Source organism: Cydia strobilella, chromosome 1 (genome assembly GCF_947568885.1).
Source record: "Cydia strobilella chromosome 1, ilCydStro3.1, whole genome shotgun sequence".
NCBI lineage: Eukaryota > Metazoa > Arthropoda > Insecta > Lepidoptera > Tortricidae > Cydia > Cydia strobilella.
In genome coordinates this window covers 26148036-26167171 of record NC_086041.1, presented here as the reverse complement: position 1 = coordinate 26167171, position 19136 = coordinate 26148036, and the positions used below count along the sequence as shown (strand labels likewise).

Below are 19136 nucleotides of genomic sequence, written 5' to 3'. Positions count from 1 at the left end.
TGGTATCGTTTTCGTATGAGTCGGGGGTGCTGAATTCATTTATGGTATAAAAATTGACATTCCTAAGTAAAAACAAAATTAAAAAAAAAGTTTTTTTTAAACTCCTCTTTACGCTTAAACCGCTGAACCGCTTTCGTTGAAATTTGGTATAGAGATGGTTTGAGTCCCTGGACATAGGATAGTTTTTATAACCAAAATCATCTTTCAAGATATCGAAAAACTTGACTTAATAAAACTTGTAATTTGTTACAAGTGGCCAAGTCGCTCAGACGTAGACGCATAGTTTCCGAGATATAATCGAAAAACCGAAAAATGGAACCTTCAAACCCCCCTATCCCCCCTAGCACCAGGGTTACGACCGGGGACTTTTGATATGTTCACCTCCTAACTAGTTCAAACAAAGCTACGATGTCAAAAATTATGTTCCAAGCATTTCCCTCTATAACTTTTTTTGGGCATTCATTTCCTGTTCTAAAATAGTTGAGCTGCAAAATTATTATTAGGTCACATAGACATAGTATATACAAGTAGTTATAGACGCGAATCAGTTTCCAAAACGGCTGATTATTGCGACAGAACCATAGACCTGATCTGTCGCCGGGCGTCGGGGAAATTTCTGGCACCCTTGGCTTCCTTGTGGCGGGCACGGGGGGGGGGGGGGGGGGGGTTCCGCTACGTTGCAGAACGGAAGCCGAGGAGGAAGGCGCGTCGTACCACCTGGCGCGCCTAGCGTGAAGGGCCTTCGGGCATTCGCGAAAGAGCCGCACGTGGGATCGCGGATGAGTACGCAAGCGTTCCTGTAACCCCACCAATAGGACGGCGAGGCGGCATATGGGGGGATTTTTAGTGGGTACACCGTCACAGCCTACACGGGAGTCCCACATAACCACTCGGGTCACCCCCCTCAACCCGGGTGGTATGCGAAATGCATTTTTCCCTCCTAAAAAAAAAGTTAGAACTGCGACCTTCACAAAAACAAACTGCTACTAGAAAAATGGGTGAGGTTAGGTTAGAACTGCGACCTTTACAGAAACCTACAGAAAAGTGGGTTAGGTTAGGTTAGAACTGCGACCTTCACAAAAACAAACTGGTACTAGAAAAGTGGGTTAGGTTAGAACTGCGACCTTCACAGAAACCAACTGCTATTAGAAAACAAAGTTAGTGAGCAGAAAGTTTTTATTCTGCATTGATTATGTACTTATGATAATAATATATTTAAATTATAAACAAGCCATTTTAGTTAATGAGAGACTTTTATTAATGAAATAATAAAATAGATTCACTCATAGGTGAGTTCTTATATCTACTTAAGCATATAATTTAACATAAAATAAATCAATTTAAACAAAACCCGACACAATAATCACGTTTAACGGCTACAAGTTCGGTAAGTAGGTATACTTTTTTTAACTGAAAATAAACATCTGTTGCTCTATCAGGTTCAACATTATTTTCTTTGACATGTTTTCTGTTCCAAAAGACTGACGGGGTATTTTTTTTCTGATTAATGTGTTTATTTCATACTGAATATTAATTAGGTACAAAGAGATAGACATAACATAAGATGGTAACTAGGACAGAAACCAGACCACAATATTTTTTGGTCCATGGACTTTTTAGGTCCGTGTATTCCAAATACATAAAAGGAAATCAGTTAAAAAGTGTTGAGGCATAAAATATGACCTGACATCACGTCCGCATTACCTGTCCCCATTTTAGGACGAGTCTCTTGAAAGTTACTTGACAGCTACTTCCATTCAAGGCAATATACCTTATTGCCTAATTAAATTTAATTTCAATAGAATCACTCTGCAGAGAAAACATCAATCATTGGCGTGCAACTTCCGACTCCATTTTTGTTATGCAGTAAGTATGTCTTTAATCTTCTTGGTCTATACTATACAATTAGGGAAACAGCGAAGTTACTTGCTGCCGCACTAAGCATAATAACTCATTTTGAAATCTCTTTGAATTATTGTAGAACATATCGTACAAGGTATACAAATGAATGACATTTCAAAATGAGTTACTGATCTTAAGCTTAGTACGGCAGCATGCTTAGCAAACGTTTCATATCCACATTTGGTCATATCGTAACGTAAAACTAATTTTAGACTCTCCAGGAGTTTGACTTAAGGGTCCCCGGCAAGCTCGGTTCTCCATACAAACGTAGTTACACTCTCATTTTAAAACTAGTAGCTAGTTTGCTCTGAAACTTTGTACTTACAATAGGATAAGGTATATATATGTCTGTAATTAGTTTATGTAGCTTCAGATACCGTAGTTATTTCGTTTGTTTTATAAACTGGAGCTATATAAACTAATTACAGCCGGTCTAGCATATGATTGATTGGCACGAGAGTATCTCGGCGCGACAGACTACCCGTCCCCCTTTAATTCATACAGTTAGTAAAAGACGGGTATATAGTCTATCTCGTGGCGAGATACTGTCGCGTCAATCATATGCTCGGCCCACTGACCTAGATATACCTCATGTTATTGTATGTGTAAAGTTACAATTGCAATCCAACACGTAGTTTTAAAATGAGAACGAAACTCTGTTTGTATGGGATGGTGAAATTCGGCCGAGCTTGCCTGGGATTCTTAAAACAAAATAGGTAAGATTATCTGTAGACAGTTAAGTCTTTAATTATATAAACTGAAAGATTAAGAACGTATGTTTGTTAGTCATTAAATCATGTTGACAAAGAAAAAGTTTCTTCCTATCAAAGAGTTATTGATTGTAGAATATTGATGTCTAAAAACAAATCGTGCTTCGAATTTGAAAGCTGATGTTTGACAACTCAGTCACCACAAATCATATTATATGACTCATAGATATAATGCATATAATATTCCTAAAGATGGAGTCTAAGCAAACTGTCACCGTCGCCACTTTGTTTTTATGTACGTTTAATAATGTGTAACCACCTTGTTGTGGCCATGTCGATAAAGTCATATCGATAAACTATCGACATATCTTGCAACTGAATTTTACTAGAAAGTGGTGTAGGGTTGGAGCCGGCATAGTTTTTTATCGCGTATATATATATATCTTTACTTGAAAAATAATTATAGTGTATAACTAGCCTTATGAACCGATTTTGCATGTACAACCAGCCTTAAAGTTTGTAGTCTATGATTGTTCATTATTTTAGTATGTGGGTATTTTTGCATTTTGTAATTTTTCCTCAGTCACCCGTTGACCACGAACGCTGTAAAGAGTTCGAAACGTCGGGATGTATTATAAATTCAATATACGCGATATAATCCGTTTTCATAGTTTTATTTCATTTACTAGAAAGGTTCAACTATACCTAAAATGAACAAAAACGCTTTTATTCTTTATTGTGGTTATCAGGTCACGCTTTCATAGTCACGACTCACGACACAGCAGGGAACGAAGGGAAAGTTCAGTTTTTTAATTACAATACATAAATACCTACTAAAATATGTATTCCGGAATAATTGAATTATTTTATTATATTATAATATATTCATTATCCATTAGCATTTCAATTATGTTTATTTTTAGCGAAGATATCGAAGCTTCATTAATCGCTATTCCGTTCCGCTGTATAGGGCTTATGCTTATCGATATAGAACATGATTAAAATCGATTTCTCACATCCCTAAAAACGCACACATACACAGCCTTGTAACCACCAAAACGGCGACGACTTGATTCGAAGTTCATCATGTCAACAGTATGGTTGTCCTTTTTTGACAAATGGCATTTTAACAAGAGCTAGGAGAGAGAAGTGATACTACCTTGATATCATTATGACTCCGTACAGCGTAATCTACTTCAAGTGTCAAACTCGAAAGCTCGGTTTTTTCTTAGTGTTTACATATATTCTACGGTAGAAGTCATCCATCAATAACTACTTGCTAGGAAGCAACGTAAGTAGGTACGTACGTTACGTAGGAACGTATAAAAAATTCACTATAACTGCCTTACGTACAGCCTTGGCTTGATAATGAGGAACAAAATGTTTTTCCCATTTAAAACATACTTAGTAGTACCTAGTAGGCAGAATGTGAAAAAAATCTTGAAGGTACCGTATTCATCATATCATGTATCGTATCATGATCATCATATCAGGCCACGGCTTTACATATTATATTACACTAGCGACCCGCCCCGGCTTCGCACGGGTGCAATGCGGTATTATACATATAAACCTTCCTCTTGAATCACTCTATCTATAAAAACCGCATCAAAATCCGTTGCGTAGTTTTAAAGATCTAAGCATACATAGGGAGTATAGGGACAGACAGACAGCAGGAAGCGACTTTATTTTATACTATGTGGTGATTATTAACTAATCACAAAAGTTATTTAGACATGTTAAAACCGAATAATTATTAAATTCGGTTTAATCCATTATGAAAGTATCTTGAATCTTATTTACCTACTCACTTGTATTTGATTCGACTAGAAACTTGTTTGGGAATTTTAACATTCATTTGTAACCAATTAATAGTTAAACACAACTATATCGGATTTTGAAAAGTTGTATATTTTTTATTATTATTAAAAACACGAATAATAATTTGATTGCAATATGTACATAGTTTGTGATTTGTGACCTTTTTTGTTAAGTTAGCAGTAAATGCAAGAGATTACTATAGGGTCTTTCAAACCAGACTGAATATTAAAACACAAATAGATTAAATTTTCTAAAAGTCAAGACTTGCACATTTCTATGCCTTCAGGCAATTCGCTATTAGTAAATGCCAATATAAAGCCAACATGACCGTAACTTTGTAGCATAGAATAGGGTGACCTGACAGAGTTTAAAAAAGTTGTAAATACATTTAGTCCCTTAGCTTGATCCTTTCATGTTTTTGTAACGACAGTAGTGAAAAGCATGGCATACGACACTAGCCTATTAGACGCATGCCACTCCAGCCAGAGGTGATACGAGCGTGTCGCCGGTAATAGATAATATTACGCGAAACTCTGCGTAGGGGCGCCAGGGCGCCACTACCACAATCTGAGGGGTCTATACCAAGAAAATTTCTTAATCTAACATCTCTGTTATTCTTGCATATTCGAGGGATAAAGAGAGGCAGATAGCGAATTTTCGGATTCGCGTTAAGGTTGCAACATTGCAGTAATATCCCCTATTGCTAAAGAATGCAATGAATGTGCGTTTTTGGACCAAGCCAAAAAGAAAATCAACTTAGTGACGTATCAGGAGCTCAAAACAGCGGCAGAAAGAAGAACGGAGTGGCGGTTACTCCACCGACAAGAGCCAGGCTCTTAAGTTATGATGATGATGATGATGATGATGCTAAAGAATAGATAGATAGATGATGTTTAGATGTTTTTTTTTATATATAAATTGCTACAAATATTAATTTGGGATACAAAATAGTCGATAATATAAAGGTATTTTTCTCAAAAATGGACGGCAAAGTCGACGTTGCCGGTTCAAAAATAGGTCGCGAAGTGCGTAGTTTATGGTCAGTCAAAAAATTAAAAAGTTGAAAACATTGCAGTCTCGATTTCGGGACTGCAATGTTGCATACAAATTCCATTATTTGTCGAGTTCCAAACTTTTTAAAAGTTGAAGTGGCCATATCAAATGAAGTCATAGGTCCATGAAACAGCCAAACAGATGATCAGTACTTATTATTATAATGTTGGTACCGCGACTATTTAGGTGTCTCAAATAGCAACCTATTTCATTATTTTTAGCAGAAAAATACACTTCTATTTTTAATTAAAAAAATAAAAGGGCGGCAAAGCAAATCATTTCACTTTTTTCTGTAAAAATATATACATAAGAACGTTGCTTCTGTAAAATATTTCTATTATATTTGTATTTATTGCGCCATTTTTGAGAAAAGCACTATATATGACTCGGCTGGAAGGCTACTTGCTGGCTTCGGATTCAATTAAACGGACTCCCAAGGTCGTCCGTTTAAAACGAATCCTCAGCCAGCAAGTAGCTACTTCCGAGCCTCGACAATAATGTACTATTTACATATCTTTGAAAACTGTTCTAAGTCATTGCGGGTCACCCCATTTTACGGTACTTATTCATATTCTACACATACTTATTAGCGGACTTAAATGAGATATCAAGGTTACTTGCTAGGTTTAGCCCCACAGGTCCTCGGCGCGGCCGAACTTGAAGACCAGCGAGCCAGCGAAGATGAACGCGTTCTGGAGGAACAGGCTCACCCCGGCCCAGGTGTTTTTGGTCGCATCTGCAGGGAACAAATATAATAAAATTATACTTTGAAAACATATCTATCCTGTAAAGTAGATATACAACACGATACTGTCGAACAGCTAAAATCGGCAAAGCAAGTCAACAGTCATATTTCTCTCTGTAATATAGTTGTTTTATCGGCTTTTGGCATTACAGAAAATAAGATAAGTTATGTCAACTCTGCGTTCAGAATATTTCATTTTCATGACATCAAGCCATGACAAATGAAAGAAGTCCCATATCCCTTCTTCCCTATTTGTAATTTTGTAATTAAATTCGTGTTTACTAATAGATCTATTAATTTATCTACGCACATATCGTTAGTGCTCTAAAATGCGCTCAGAAACCGTAGGAAATGACCAGCATTATTACAACCAATTTTACTATGAGAACTTTCTTATCTGTGGTAGTAGGTAAAATCTGTACTTTAATGTTATTACATTATAGATTTTTGTAAGGTTATGAGTTTAAATTTGGAACAGCTTACGAAACAAGTGGGTCTCTATTCTAGTATCCATAGATATTAAAACAGTTATCGATACGAAACTGCAATGTTCTGCCACCAGAGTACAGGACTAGCCTTTTTAGTAAACCATAGACATAGAGTAACTTATACATACTGTACCTTTAACAGGTTTTTGACAAGTTATCAGAGATAATAAAATATGACATTGATGCATTAAGGCGGTTTGCTTACAGAGGACCTACCGGGAAACGCGAATCCGAAAATTCGCTATCTGCCTCTTTATCGCTCAAATATGCAAGAGTGACAGAGATTTTAGATAAATAAATTTTCTTGTTTCACACGATAGACCCTCAGATTGTGGTAGTGGCGCCCTGGCGCCCCCTACGCAGTGTTTCGCGTAATATTCCCTATTCAGTATGTTTTTTAATATAAACCGCACGACATTTGATCTCGAGTGACATGAGAATAGGGACTTCATTCGTTTGTCTATAATAAAATAAAATAAACATTCGTCTTGATGGAGTTGTTGTTGTTGTTGATGGGTTTGTTGGTTTTTTGCTGCTACGAAAGTAGAATTGTGAAAAGTTGTTCGTAAGTAATTTATTTTAATATCTATAGTCTATACATATTTTACAGGTAGCACTAGCACTAGTAGCAATGCAGGTCATTTTCCTACGGCTTCTGAACCCATCTTAGAGTACTTATGATATGTGTGTAGATAAAGTAGTGTATGCAACTGTACATAATTAAGCCTTAAAACACTCGTGCGATTCTATTATAAAACTCCCTGCTCCTGACGCTCGTTTCATAAAACCACACTTGTGTTTTAAGGCCTCTCATTATGTATCAGTCGCATAAACTACTATTAAACGTTAGCACAAAACACAATTTAATTCTAGCAGTTTTTTTTTACCACAAGTTTAACATAGCCAAAGAGGATATAATATTATAGAGTGGTACAGCCATAGTAAATTTTGTAACCACAGTAAATTCACTGCCATCTATCGACACACTTTAAAACAAAAAATGAAGATTTATAAGCATACGATATTGTATTTAAATATGGATAAATGATTTATTTTTATTATTTAGACCCATGTTCTTTCACTGATATGCGTTAAAATTGGTTAATAACAAACGAAACCGTCAACGCCCTCTATACGAGAGTAGGCCAAAGGTAGTAGCGACATCTGATCGAGAATCAAATTTTCGTGATTTTCGAGGCACGTTTTTTCCTTAGACTGTATCCATCTATTACGGAGTTATATCTATCTTTGACACAAACACAAAGCACATACACAAAGCTCACTTAAATAACCTTATTAAAAATTGGATAATGTTATGAATGATGATTGTTACTGTGTATGATAAAAATAAAACATGTTTTATGTTAGTGTTTCATGTTTAGGCAAAACTGATATGATTGACTACTGATGCATGAACATGAAGTTATAACACCAAACCACCATGAATCATGAATCATGGTATGAAGTACCATGTCAGAATAAAATGAAGTGGATATTCGTGATAGCTGCCATTTCGAGCAAATCGCCGTGATAATAAGCATGGACGCTGAAAGAAGGGTGCACATACCATATTGGGTTTATTGTACTGAAAGAAAGTTCTGAAATCATGCCCATGATTATGAGCATTGTATGCATGCAGTTAATAAGCAAACAGTGCAAAAGTAACACCTGAGACTGGTTTACCAGTGTTAACATAATTGGCAAACAGTATCCAGCAGGCGGCAATGAGAGACGCGAAGCCCACGACGAAGCCCATGAAGAGCCAGAGCCTCGCACCGCGCGGGCCCATACAGCCCCCGGTGTATGTCTCTCCTCGCACCTGTAAATGGTTTAAAATTTTGCACGTCCAAGTGTATTGCGTAAGTGGCAAATTATGATAAGTCCCATGTTCTGGCGTTATTCTCCACTGTAAACCTAGCATGTATTTAAAAATAATTAAATAATAATAAAATACTCTTAGAAGTATTAGAACAAATTAAATTATTTACAGAAAATACTTTAATTTGTTTTTATTTTAAGTAGAAACACTATTATATAAATTATAAACTGAAATAAATGTCATATACTAAGAAAAAATGACCAAGGCCTCCAGTGCCCCAGGCTGGAAACGAACCAGCGTCCTCTGCTATCGCGGCAGTTGCCTGTGCCATTCGGCCACTGGGCCACAGCGGCATAGGTCGAAATTTTCCAAGTATATGCACTTGTTACTGAAGGCTAAGGCGCCCCCCATTCTAGCCTGGGGCACTGGAGGCCTTGGTCATTTTTTCTTAGTATATGACATTTATTTCAGTTAATAAAATACTCGATGCTGCCTCGCAAATGAGTAGTTAAAAATTTCAAAATTCTATTGCCATTAACATAAATTCAAGTCAAATATAATTGATTAATTTTAATAATAATCTGGATAATTTTAAGTTACATATTAGAAAGAAAAAAGAAACAGACCTATTATTATAATCAAAATCACATATTTGCAAGCACCACATTTTCACGCAAAAATACTAATAATATAGATAAATTAGGGATGTAGAACAGATAGATAGTTAAAAGATAACTAAAGTTGATAAGGCCTATTTAGTACTCCTGCGGCTTATGTTACCCCCAACGGGCCCCAACCTTCCCAAGCTTTGGGGGGGATAGGGTCATTTTATACCAAATTACAATGTTATAAAATGACATAGGTATCTTAAGCCATAGTTCTTCTGATTATCAATAACATTAGAATGGTGTACTTATATACAAATACTGCATGGATTACAGGTGAAAATAATATTTTTCATGTACAACTTACTTGTGCATTTGAAACAGAGTTAATCATAACCAAAGATATGGTAGCCATCACTCCGCAGACATGTGCTGCATTCGGTAGATCACTGGGGTACTTAGATGCCGAGTCAATTATAAACCACCATCCTGTAAAGAACTAAACAAAACAATATTAGCTGCATACCTTTTTGTTTGTTTAAAATGCATGGTCATTTATTATCAAACTGAAATAAGCACTTCAATGTTAAGAAATAAATGTGAAAGATGTTTGGATGTTTGTTCCTCCTTTATGCAAATATGGCAGGTAGTTACCTAGTAAAGGACATTTATCCCTAAGTTTATCCCTTGAGGGTGTGCAAAAGGGGTTAGTACGAGCATAATAAGGTAAGTATAATATTTGGCTACTTTAATTAGTATTTATTTGGTTATCACACCAAATGTACTTGCCGCAGGGAGCGCGGGCTGTTCTCTATAAACTTATAGCGTTTTCTTGATAGTAACCGTATAGGTCTGACTACTGCTACAATATTATAAAGAAGAATTGAGTAAAGTGACAAAAAAATATCCTTATGATTCTTTTAGCACATTGATGACCTGCAGTTTAATATGGTTAGGATAATAATAACAGTTATTAAGTAAATTGATCATATTATATCACAAACAAACCTTAGTAATCTAACTTAGTTAAGTGGAACAATGATTCATCGAGTAAATCGCAAACAATTACCAGAAAACCTGCAACAATCGACGCAAAAATATTACGCCTTTCTCCTCCTTCAAACCACACGCAATTCGGCACAGTCACGTTCTCGAAGCAGTTCATGATTATTTGTTGTTTTCGTCCTTTTAATTTGGAAATATAATGGCAACAGGAATTAGTAAATAAATTATGACATCTAAACTTCTTCCTGAACTTGGTCTGATTGGCAAATTGGCATTTTTTCATTGGCAACTGGCAAGGCAAGTGACGTTTGTTAAAAAATTGCCAGGTTCAAAAATCAAACGACTATTTTAGGGTTTCGTACCCAAAGGGTAATAACGGGATCCTATTACTAAGACTCCAATGTCCGTCTGTCTGTCTGTCCGTCTGTCTGTCTGTCACCAGGCTCTATCTCTGATTCATGAACCGCATAGCTAGACAGTTGAAATATTCACAGATTATGTATTTCTGTTGTCGCTATAAAAACAAATACTAAAAAGTACGGAACCCTCGGTGGGCGTGTCCGACTCGCAATTGCCCGGGTTTTTCATGAATCTAGAGGGCGCTCCACACTCATGCGCGAATCACGGCGCGAAGCCGCGAACGCGAGTGTGGAGTCAATTTTGCAGATCTGCGACGCCCGCTCGATTCCCGCATGAGTGTGGAGCGAGCTTAATGGTAACACAACATCGCACCGCATCAAGGTCATTGTGCGACGAACCCATAAGTAAGAGCGAGAAAGAGATATCGCTTTCTCGCTCTTACTTATGGATGCGTCGCACAATGACCTTGGTGCGGTGCGACGGTGTGTTAGGCGTACTTAAGGAGTACTAGAGTAGCTATAGATAAACACACGTAGTCAGTGTTGCCAGATCGATTAGTACCCTACCTTGCCTTTTAGTACAATTTTACGTACTTTTTGAACAGCATGCGTACTTAAATCGTACCCCGCCCAAAACCGTACTAAAATCGTACTTTTTGGCTAAACCGTACATTTTAGTACAATTTTACGTACTTTTCGTATGAACGGTTCAAAAATAGGCCAAAATGGCGTAGAAATAATAGTAACAGACCAAAAAAGTAATTTGCGTAAAAATTTGTGACTTTTGTTTTGGTATTTTTGTACCTTACCTACTATTTTTCGCACTAACGTAGTTTTCGTGGATTATCCGTTTAAAAAATCACCCGTTTCTAAAACGCTATTGCTGTTTATATTGTTTTTTGGAACAAAAAATGCAATTGTACTTTTTTTTGTAAAATCGTACCTTTTTAACCGACTTCAAGATTTCAAAGGAGGAGGTTCTCAATTCGGTTGTATGTTTTTTTTTGTTTTTTTTTTAATGTTTGTTACTCCATAACTCCGTCATTTCTGGACCGATTTTGAAAATTCATTTTTCGATTGTATGTATATACATACAGATTGGTCCCGTTTTTGTCAAAAAGCAGTTCTGATGATGGGATCCATGAGGAATCGAGGGAACTCCTCAAATATTAAAGGCATAATGTTGTGTACAATTGTAATCGTAATGTAAGTAATGTGTAAGTTGCTTATGTAAGAAATATTTTACAATGTTGTTTGCCTGCATTATATTATTGTACCTATCAAATCAAAATAACATAAAATACATATAGTGATTTTAGTATTTTCATCAACAATTCAAGCACTTACATTTAAAAAAGTGACATTTGATGAAGTGGAACTGCTGATGATGATCAGAACGGAACTCTTCAATGACGCATAGTTCACGTCTGGCGATTTGTCCTCTTCGTTATGTTTGTTAAGCAAGTTAGGTTTTCAAGAAACATTTTTGTCAAGTTCGAGTTATGATGATGGGATCCATGAGGAATCGAGGGAACTCCTCAAATGTGAAAGGCATACATATAGTGATTTTTGTATTTTTATCAACAAATCCAGCATTTCCATTTTAAAAAGTGACATTTGATGAAGTGGAACTGCTGATGATGATCAGAATGGAACTCTTTAATGACGCATAGTTTACGTTTGTCGATTTGTTCTCTTCTTTATGTTTCTTAAGCAACTTAAGTTTTAAAGACATATTTTTGTCAAGCTCGAGTTCTGATGATGAGACCCACGAGGAACCGAGGGAACTCCTCAAATGTGAAAGGCATACATATAGTGATTATTCTATTTTCATCAACAAATCCAGCATTCACATTTAAAAAAGTGACATTTGATGAAGTGGAACTGCTGATGATGATCAGAATGGAACTCTTAAATGACACATAGTTCACGTTTGGCGATTTGTTTTCTTCCTTATGGACCCAGACCTAAACTTGGACCTGGACTCGGACCCGGACCCGGGTCTGAACATGGATCTTAACTCGGACCCGGACCCGGACCGAACTCTGACCCAAACTTGGACCCGGACAGCCGGAAACGGACCCGGACTCGGATCCGGGCCCAGACCCGGACTCGGAAATGCTACTAGATAATTTTTAAGAAAAAAAAACCGACTTCAATGGGGGATGCCGCTGAAAGTTCACTTATTGTTGATGGTGCACTCTTAGGTTTCAGACAATGAAATGAAAAAGGCAGCATCTTTTGCCTAATTATGTTGAAAAGGAGGTAAAACCACCCACTTTTCTAGTAGCATTTCGTTTCTGTAAGGGTCGCAGTTCTAACCTAACCTAACCTACTTTTCTTATAGCTTTTCGTTTCTGTAAGGGTCCCAGCTCTAACCTAACCTAACCTACTTTTCTGATAGCAGTTCTGTTCTGTGAGAATCGAAGTTCAAAACCCACCCACGCACCTAACCCACTTTTTAACCGACTTCAAGATTTCAAAGGAGGAGGTTCTCAATTCGGTTGTTTTTTTTTTTGTTTTTTTTTTAATGTTTGTTACTCCATAACTCCGTCATTTCTGGACCGATTTTTAAAATTCATTTTTTGATTGTATGTATATATATACGGTTTTTTTTTCTTAAAAATTATTTAGATCGGGGTCGTATTTTAGTTTTCAGTGCTCTGGCATCACTGATCACTGCACGTAGTGGTTATATTCTCGGATAATCAGACAAGATTGAAATGAATGGAAAACAGAGATTTTGAGGAGAAAGCCTGCATGGTAACCTAAGTACATACTAGTTACATACTGTCGATTCTTTCTGCAAGGTAGGTACTCAATTCTTTGTGATTTAATCCAAGGTGGTGCAAGATATGGTCTTCATCATGACTATCGTGACTTGATCAGGAGGAGGATCTCATCAGGTCAGGACCAAATTCTTATTCAGCTACCTTATATATAAACTGAAATAGATGTCATACTAAAGAAAAACTGACAAAGCCCTCAAGTGGTGGAGGCCGGATTCGAACGCGTCTTCAGCTTACCGCGGCTATTGGCTAAAGCCTTGGACCTCTAGGCTACCCGGCGGTACTCGCCCCAATTTCTCGAATATTATCGAGTACGAGCATATGCAATCATAGAAAGATTAGGCGTCTTTGACCAACTAACGGCGATATTTAATAAAATAATTTGCTTTGGTCCCAAAGTTCAAGGTGGGTTGAATAACTTTTTTCCCCTCACTAGCTCGGAAAGCCGTCTTTTATCCTTTAAAACAAGCGGGGAAAAACGCATTTTATCCACTAGTGGGGAAAGTAATTTGAGCTTGAATGGAGCGTGTTTTTGACAGATAACAAAACGTAAAACGCTCATAATAATGGTTCGTTCGATATTAATTATCATTAAATAAATGGTTTGAGAATCTAATAAAAAATACCAAATTTAGCTTTATTTAATAATTTTAAGTCATAAACCTTAAAATTCCATAAGAAACGTTAGATTTTTTATAATGATGTTAAATATAATTCTGAACGCACAAGTTGAGTCGATGCAATTTCAAAACGCATCGTTGACATTTCATACGTCAGGTCAGAACAGAAATGTCAACATTGTCAACAAATTTTTTACTTAAAAACAGTTCTCACCGACACACGTAAAAATCAGAATTTCCAGTGGTTTCTGTTATAATATCGTACAAAATAAGTGATTCCAGTGATGAAGATGATCTAACGCCTGTGGATGTTGCACTTTCCTCGCTATAGTGAGAGGAAAAGTTTTGTGTTACACACGGGTGCAAATGTATTTTACTTCTCGTGTGTTGAAACACTTGCTACGCTCAGGATTCTATTTTAGAACCACTCGCTTCGCTCGTGGTTCAACTATAGAATCCTTTCGCTTGCTCGTGTTTCAATTCCACACTCGCGGGTAAAATACAACTTTGCACCCTTGTATAACAAATAACTATTGTTTACCAACTTCTTGTAATTCTAATTCAACTTTAAAAAATATATATACTCGTATCAGAAACAGGGCTATCAGGGCAGGGGCAGAAACAGCAACTCGAAGTAAATATAAATACACACATTCGAACATTTAAGCTTTTCTTTTTCGTCGTTAAGTCGGTTAAAAATACACAAACATCGCCAATTTTGAATTATTTTAATTTTATTAGAAAACAAAAACACGTAATATTAAACGCCATTTTCATAATGTAATATTTTAGCCGCCTAGGCGGGCAGGAAGCTTCTGGATGGGAGCATCGACGGGAGTGGTCAAGGTCACCTTGTCAGAACTGACGGAGATTCCGCTCGGCGTGATGTCAGTTAAACTGTTGACCACGAACGAGCTGCAGCCCTGGCTGAGTGACTGCAGCGTAATTGGCTGCTTGGCTTGGCAGAACACTTGCTGTAACAATCGTAAAAGTACATTTGTATAGGAGGAAGTTAGCTAATTTTAAAGGTTTTTTTAAACACAAAATACGCCACCATTGATAAAGGCAGAAGGGTACAAGCTATTTGCTTAAACTTCATACATAGCAGGCGAAGAAATATACGTAATATATAATACTATTACTTATTCTGTGGTAACATAACTGTTGGAAATCGTGTAGTATACCCTTTACATGTATTGTCTATTGATATATATATACAGGCAACACCTACTTGTCTCTCTATGCTACCGCTCTACGACCGTATCCGCTTTGTCTTTCGTTGCCCTTCTTTCGATATGTAGCTCTGCATAAGCCTTTCCCAATTTTAAAAGTACTTATTATAATATGTGACAATTTCTAATCTATTTTAATCAATCGTTGACAAGAACGAAATGTAGTGTGATTTATAGCAAATTAAAACTACATATTTGTTAAGCACAAATACGATTTTATTTCCGTCGACAATCTCCACAATCCTTCGCTGCACTTCAACGCAGAGCCCTGCGCCTCCATCCTGCACATCAGATTATGCGCCCAGATGTAAGTGCCGCGAGGAAACTAGAAGTGGAAACTGAAAACCTAAGAAAGGTATGTCGGAAACATTAACACTTTGAGGTTATTTATTCACTGCCCTCGTGATTATAACCTAGTATTCGTTTGCTTAACTAACATCACAATAACGTCGTCAAGAATGTCGTCACATAATGAACACAACGGGCACATTCCCGTCGAGAAACTGGATGGTTTGGGAAACTATTCAAATTGGAAATTTGCTATGAAAATGCTACTTACGCTGGATGGTCTATGGGGCTGTGTGGAAGGTACGGATACCGATGCGACCCACGAAAGCCGCGCCTTAGCAAAGATATGCTTAACGATTAAGCCCGCGTTGTACCAGTACGTGCGAAATGCCACGTCGGCAAAAGATGCCTGGACGAAGCTTGCCGATGCCTTCGAGTCCAAAGGGCTATACAGGAAAGTGCTCTTGTTACGTCAACTGCATAAAATTGAATACAGCCAGTACAGCAGCATGTCGGAGTATGTCGAGGCGGTTATGCGGCTCGTTCAACAGCTCGCCGATATAGGCAAGAAGATAGACGATGATGTGGTAGCGGAAATCCTGTTGAGTGGACTACCACAGGAATTTGACAACCTGGTGTCGGGCCTGGAAACTGCCTGTCTTGCAAGCACACTAACGGTGGAGCTCGTGCGTACCAGATTGCTGCAAGAAGAACACCGGAGAAATGCGAGTGATCAGGAAGGAGTGAAGGCCTACCTAGGAAACAAAAAGAAGAAGTCATCGCCTATGTTTTGCCAGTTCTGCAAAAGGAGCGGACACACTATCAAGCGTTGCTTTAAACGCAAGAAGGAGCTGAAGAACAATGAAGAGAACCACACTATGTTTGCATCAGCCATGGTATGCAGCGGCAGCAGCAGCCATGACTTTGTGGTAGACTCGGGTGCGTCTCAGCATATGATTGCTGATAAGGAGTTACTGGAAGAACCTAGAGGTAAAAATTCTACTATTTATATAGCTAATGGTAATAAGTTACATAGCAATTGTACTGGTAGGGTCTCTTTGTGCTCCAATATTAGCCTATCAAACGTTCTCCATGTGCCTGACCTCTCCAGCAATTTACTGTCCGTTAGTCAAATTACTGACAAGGGTTATACTGTCATTTTTAATAGGGATCATTGTAAAGTCTTTGATGATGTTAAAGTCACTGGCAATCAAGTCTTAGTTGCCTTTAAGGAAAATGGTCTGTATAAATATAAGGCTCAAGTGCGACACATCCTTGAGGAGGAGTCTTCCAAGCTCTTGCAGACCAGGCAAGAGACAGCGAATGCTCATGCTGTTTCGACTGTGCCAATGGACCTAATCCATAGACGTCTAGCTCATCTGTCTGAACCAGGTATGAGGATTCTAGGTGATGGGAAGAAATGCATGAACTTACTCTTTCAGAAAGAAGACACCATCAATGGTAGTTGCGAGCCGTGCTTGACAGGCAAGATGGTGCGAGCACCGTATCCTGCTGTCAGCACAAAGCGCACTACCCAACCTCTTGAACTCATCCATTCAGATGTGGCTGGACCTATGCAAGTCGAAACTTGGGGTGGAGCTCGTTACCTTTTGACCTTCACAGACGACCATACCCGCAAGACGTGGGGCTACCTTATGAAGCACAAATCAGAGGTGAGTTCACATTTTATAAATTTTAAGACTATGATAGAGAAACAATCTGGTTTATCAATAAAGATTTTGCGCAGTGACAATGGCCTTGAGTTTACAAATAATAAACTGGCCAATTATCTTAAAGACCATGGTATTATACACCAAACCACTGTCCCTTACAATGCTGCTCAAAATGGAACAGCGGAACGGGCTTTTAAAACTATTTTTGATAAAACTAGGGCTATGCTGCAGGAATCCGGCCTGTGTAACCGTTACTGGGGAGAGGCAGTTATGACAGCCATTTACCTGAAAAATAGGTCTCCTACCAGAGCGCTTTCAGGCGGAATTCCCGAGAGCTTATGGACTGGGTCTCCTATAGACATCAGTCATTTACGTGTCTTCGGGTGTACTGCTTATGCACATGTTCCTAGTCAAAAGCGTCAAAAACTTGATGCAAGAGCAAAAGCTTTAATTTTCGTTGGTTATGGTGAAACCTTTAAAGGATACCGTTTAGTTCATCCCACTAAGCCTCACAGAGTCATACAGTCCAGATCGGTTATTTTTAATGAGGATAAATTTTTTGCAAAAAATGACAGTTGTAAAAAGACTTGTGGAGCCAATTTTTATAATTATTATATCGAGAAAGACAATGTTATTATTCCAATGCCCACTAATGAAAATAATGCATTGAATAATTTTAATAATGACTCTAATTTTAACAAAGATTTTAATGTTAATGATGTCATTCAAAATAATGAAAAATATAAATCAGCTGAGTGCTCAACCTCTTTACATCAATTTTCAGATGCAGAGACGCCAACGTCACCGGCGTGGTCGCCACTCTCTGAACACTACTGTACGGGCGATGAAGGTGCAAGTGACAGTCCCGGTGATGAAGATTGCTCCCCAAAGGGTGCCAGGTCTTCTCTGCCGGAGTCATCATTTGATAATAATGACGACGGTGATGAGGTTGGTACTCCAAGGGGTGCCATGACTTCTCTGCCGGAGTCAGCACCAAGTGAGCCGACGCTGCCGGCTGTTTCCGACACGTCTCGTTCACGTCCCATACGTAAAACACGAGGTAATGTGCCACAGCATCTTACAGACTATGATTTATCCATGATGGCAGAAGGCTATTCGCCAGATGAGCCTATATCATACCGCGAAGCCATGAAATCTTCCGAAAAAGATGAATGGCAGAGGGCAATGCAGAGTGAGTATGATTCTTTAATTAAAAACAAGGTATGGATCTTGGTAGACAGACCTGCGGATGAAAACATCGTTAAGTGTAAATGGGTTTACAAGAAGAAACTCGACACGTCAGGTAAGCCTGCCAAATTTAAAGCTAGGCTGGTTGCCCGTGGGTTTAGTCAAGTTGAGGGCATTGACTATACGGACACCTTTGCACCTGTAGTGAGGCATAGCACACTGAGAATTTTGTTTTCCATTGCTACTGAACTAAATTTAGAAATAGACCATATTGATGTAACAACTGCATTTTTAAATGGCGAATTAAATGAAAAGATTTACATGGAGCAGCCTTCAGGCTTTAAAAACTGTGATAAGGTTTGTTTGCTTAAAAAGAGCTTATACGGCCTTAAGCAAGCAAGCCGAATGTGGAATATAAAAATACATGATTTCTTAGCACAAAATAATTTTACTCAGAGCAAATGTGAGCCATGTATTTATACAAAGAAGACAAAGACTGAATATATTATTATTGCATTGTATGTTGATGATTTTTATATATTTCACAATAATTGTATTAATAATATTTTACAACTCTTACAAAATAATTTTGAAGTCCGACATTTGGGCAAATTAAATAATTGTCTTGGAATGAATGTATGTAGAGAAAAAGGCATCACAACTTTAGATCAAACTGAGTACATAAAGCGTTTATTATTCAAATATAATATGTCAGATTGTAAATCTGTTTCAACACCTTTACCAGTTAATTGTAAATTACAGAAATCAAATAAGACATGTCTAGATGATGAAGTCTATCAGTACAGACAGCTATTAGGAAGTTTAATGTACTTATCAGT

At 37.7% G+C, this 19136-nt stretch overlaps 2 protein-coding genes across 2 annotated transcripts in view; one reads left to right on the top strand and one right to left on the bottom strand.

The window, feature by feature from the left end:
* The window catches only part of LOC134755424 (transcription activator GAGA-like), a 470096-nt gene that overhangs the window by 382903 nt on the left and 68057 nt on the right, over positions 1 to 19136 (top strand). The window lies entirely within an intron of this gene.
* LOC134742844 (transmembrane protein 50A-like) lies at positions 1773 to 10379 on the bottom strand. The gene is made up of 4 exons (XM_063676031.1): positions 10213 to 10379; positions 9511 to 9642; positions 8403 to 8538; positions 1773 to 6222 (listed from the first exon to the last, which is right to left on the bottom strand). The coding sequence occupies exons 1-4, from the start codon at positions 10306 to 10308 to the stop codon at positions 6113 to 6115; spliced, it is 474 nt and encodes a 157-aa protein (XP_063532101.1). The 5' UTR covers positions 10309 to 10379; the 3' UTR covers positions 1773 to 6112.

What these genes read in the sequence shown, in the direction of transcription:
- LOC134742844 (XM_063676031.1), bottom strand. Translation starts at nt 10,308, where the DNA reads ATGAACTGCTTCGAGAACGTGACTGTGCCGAATTGCGTGTGGTTTGAA. An exon ending in ACTCTGTTTCAAATGCACAA is followed by an intron (nt 8,539 to 9,510) that starts GTAAGTTGTACA and finishes AACCATTTACAG; the next exon opens with GTGCGAGGAGAGACATACAC. An exon ending in TGCCAATTATGTTAACACTG is followed by an intron (nt 6,223 to 8,402) that starts GTAAACCAGTCT and finishes TGTTCCCTGCAG; the next exon opens with ATGCGACCAAAAACACCTGG.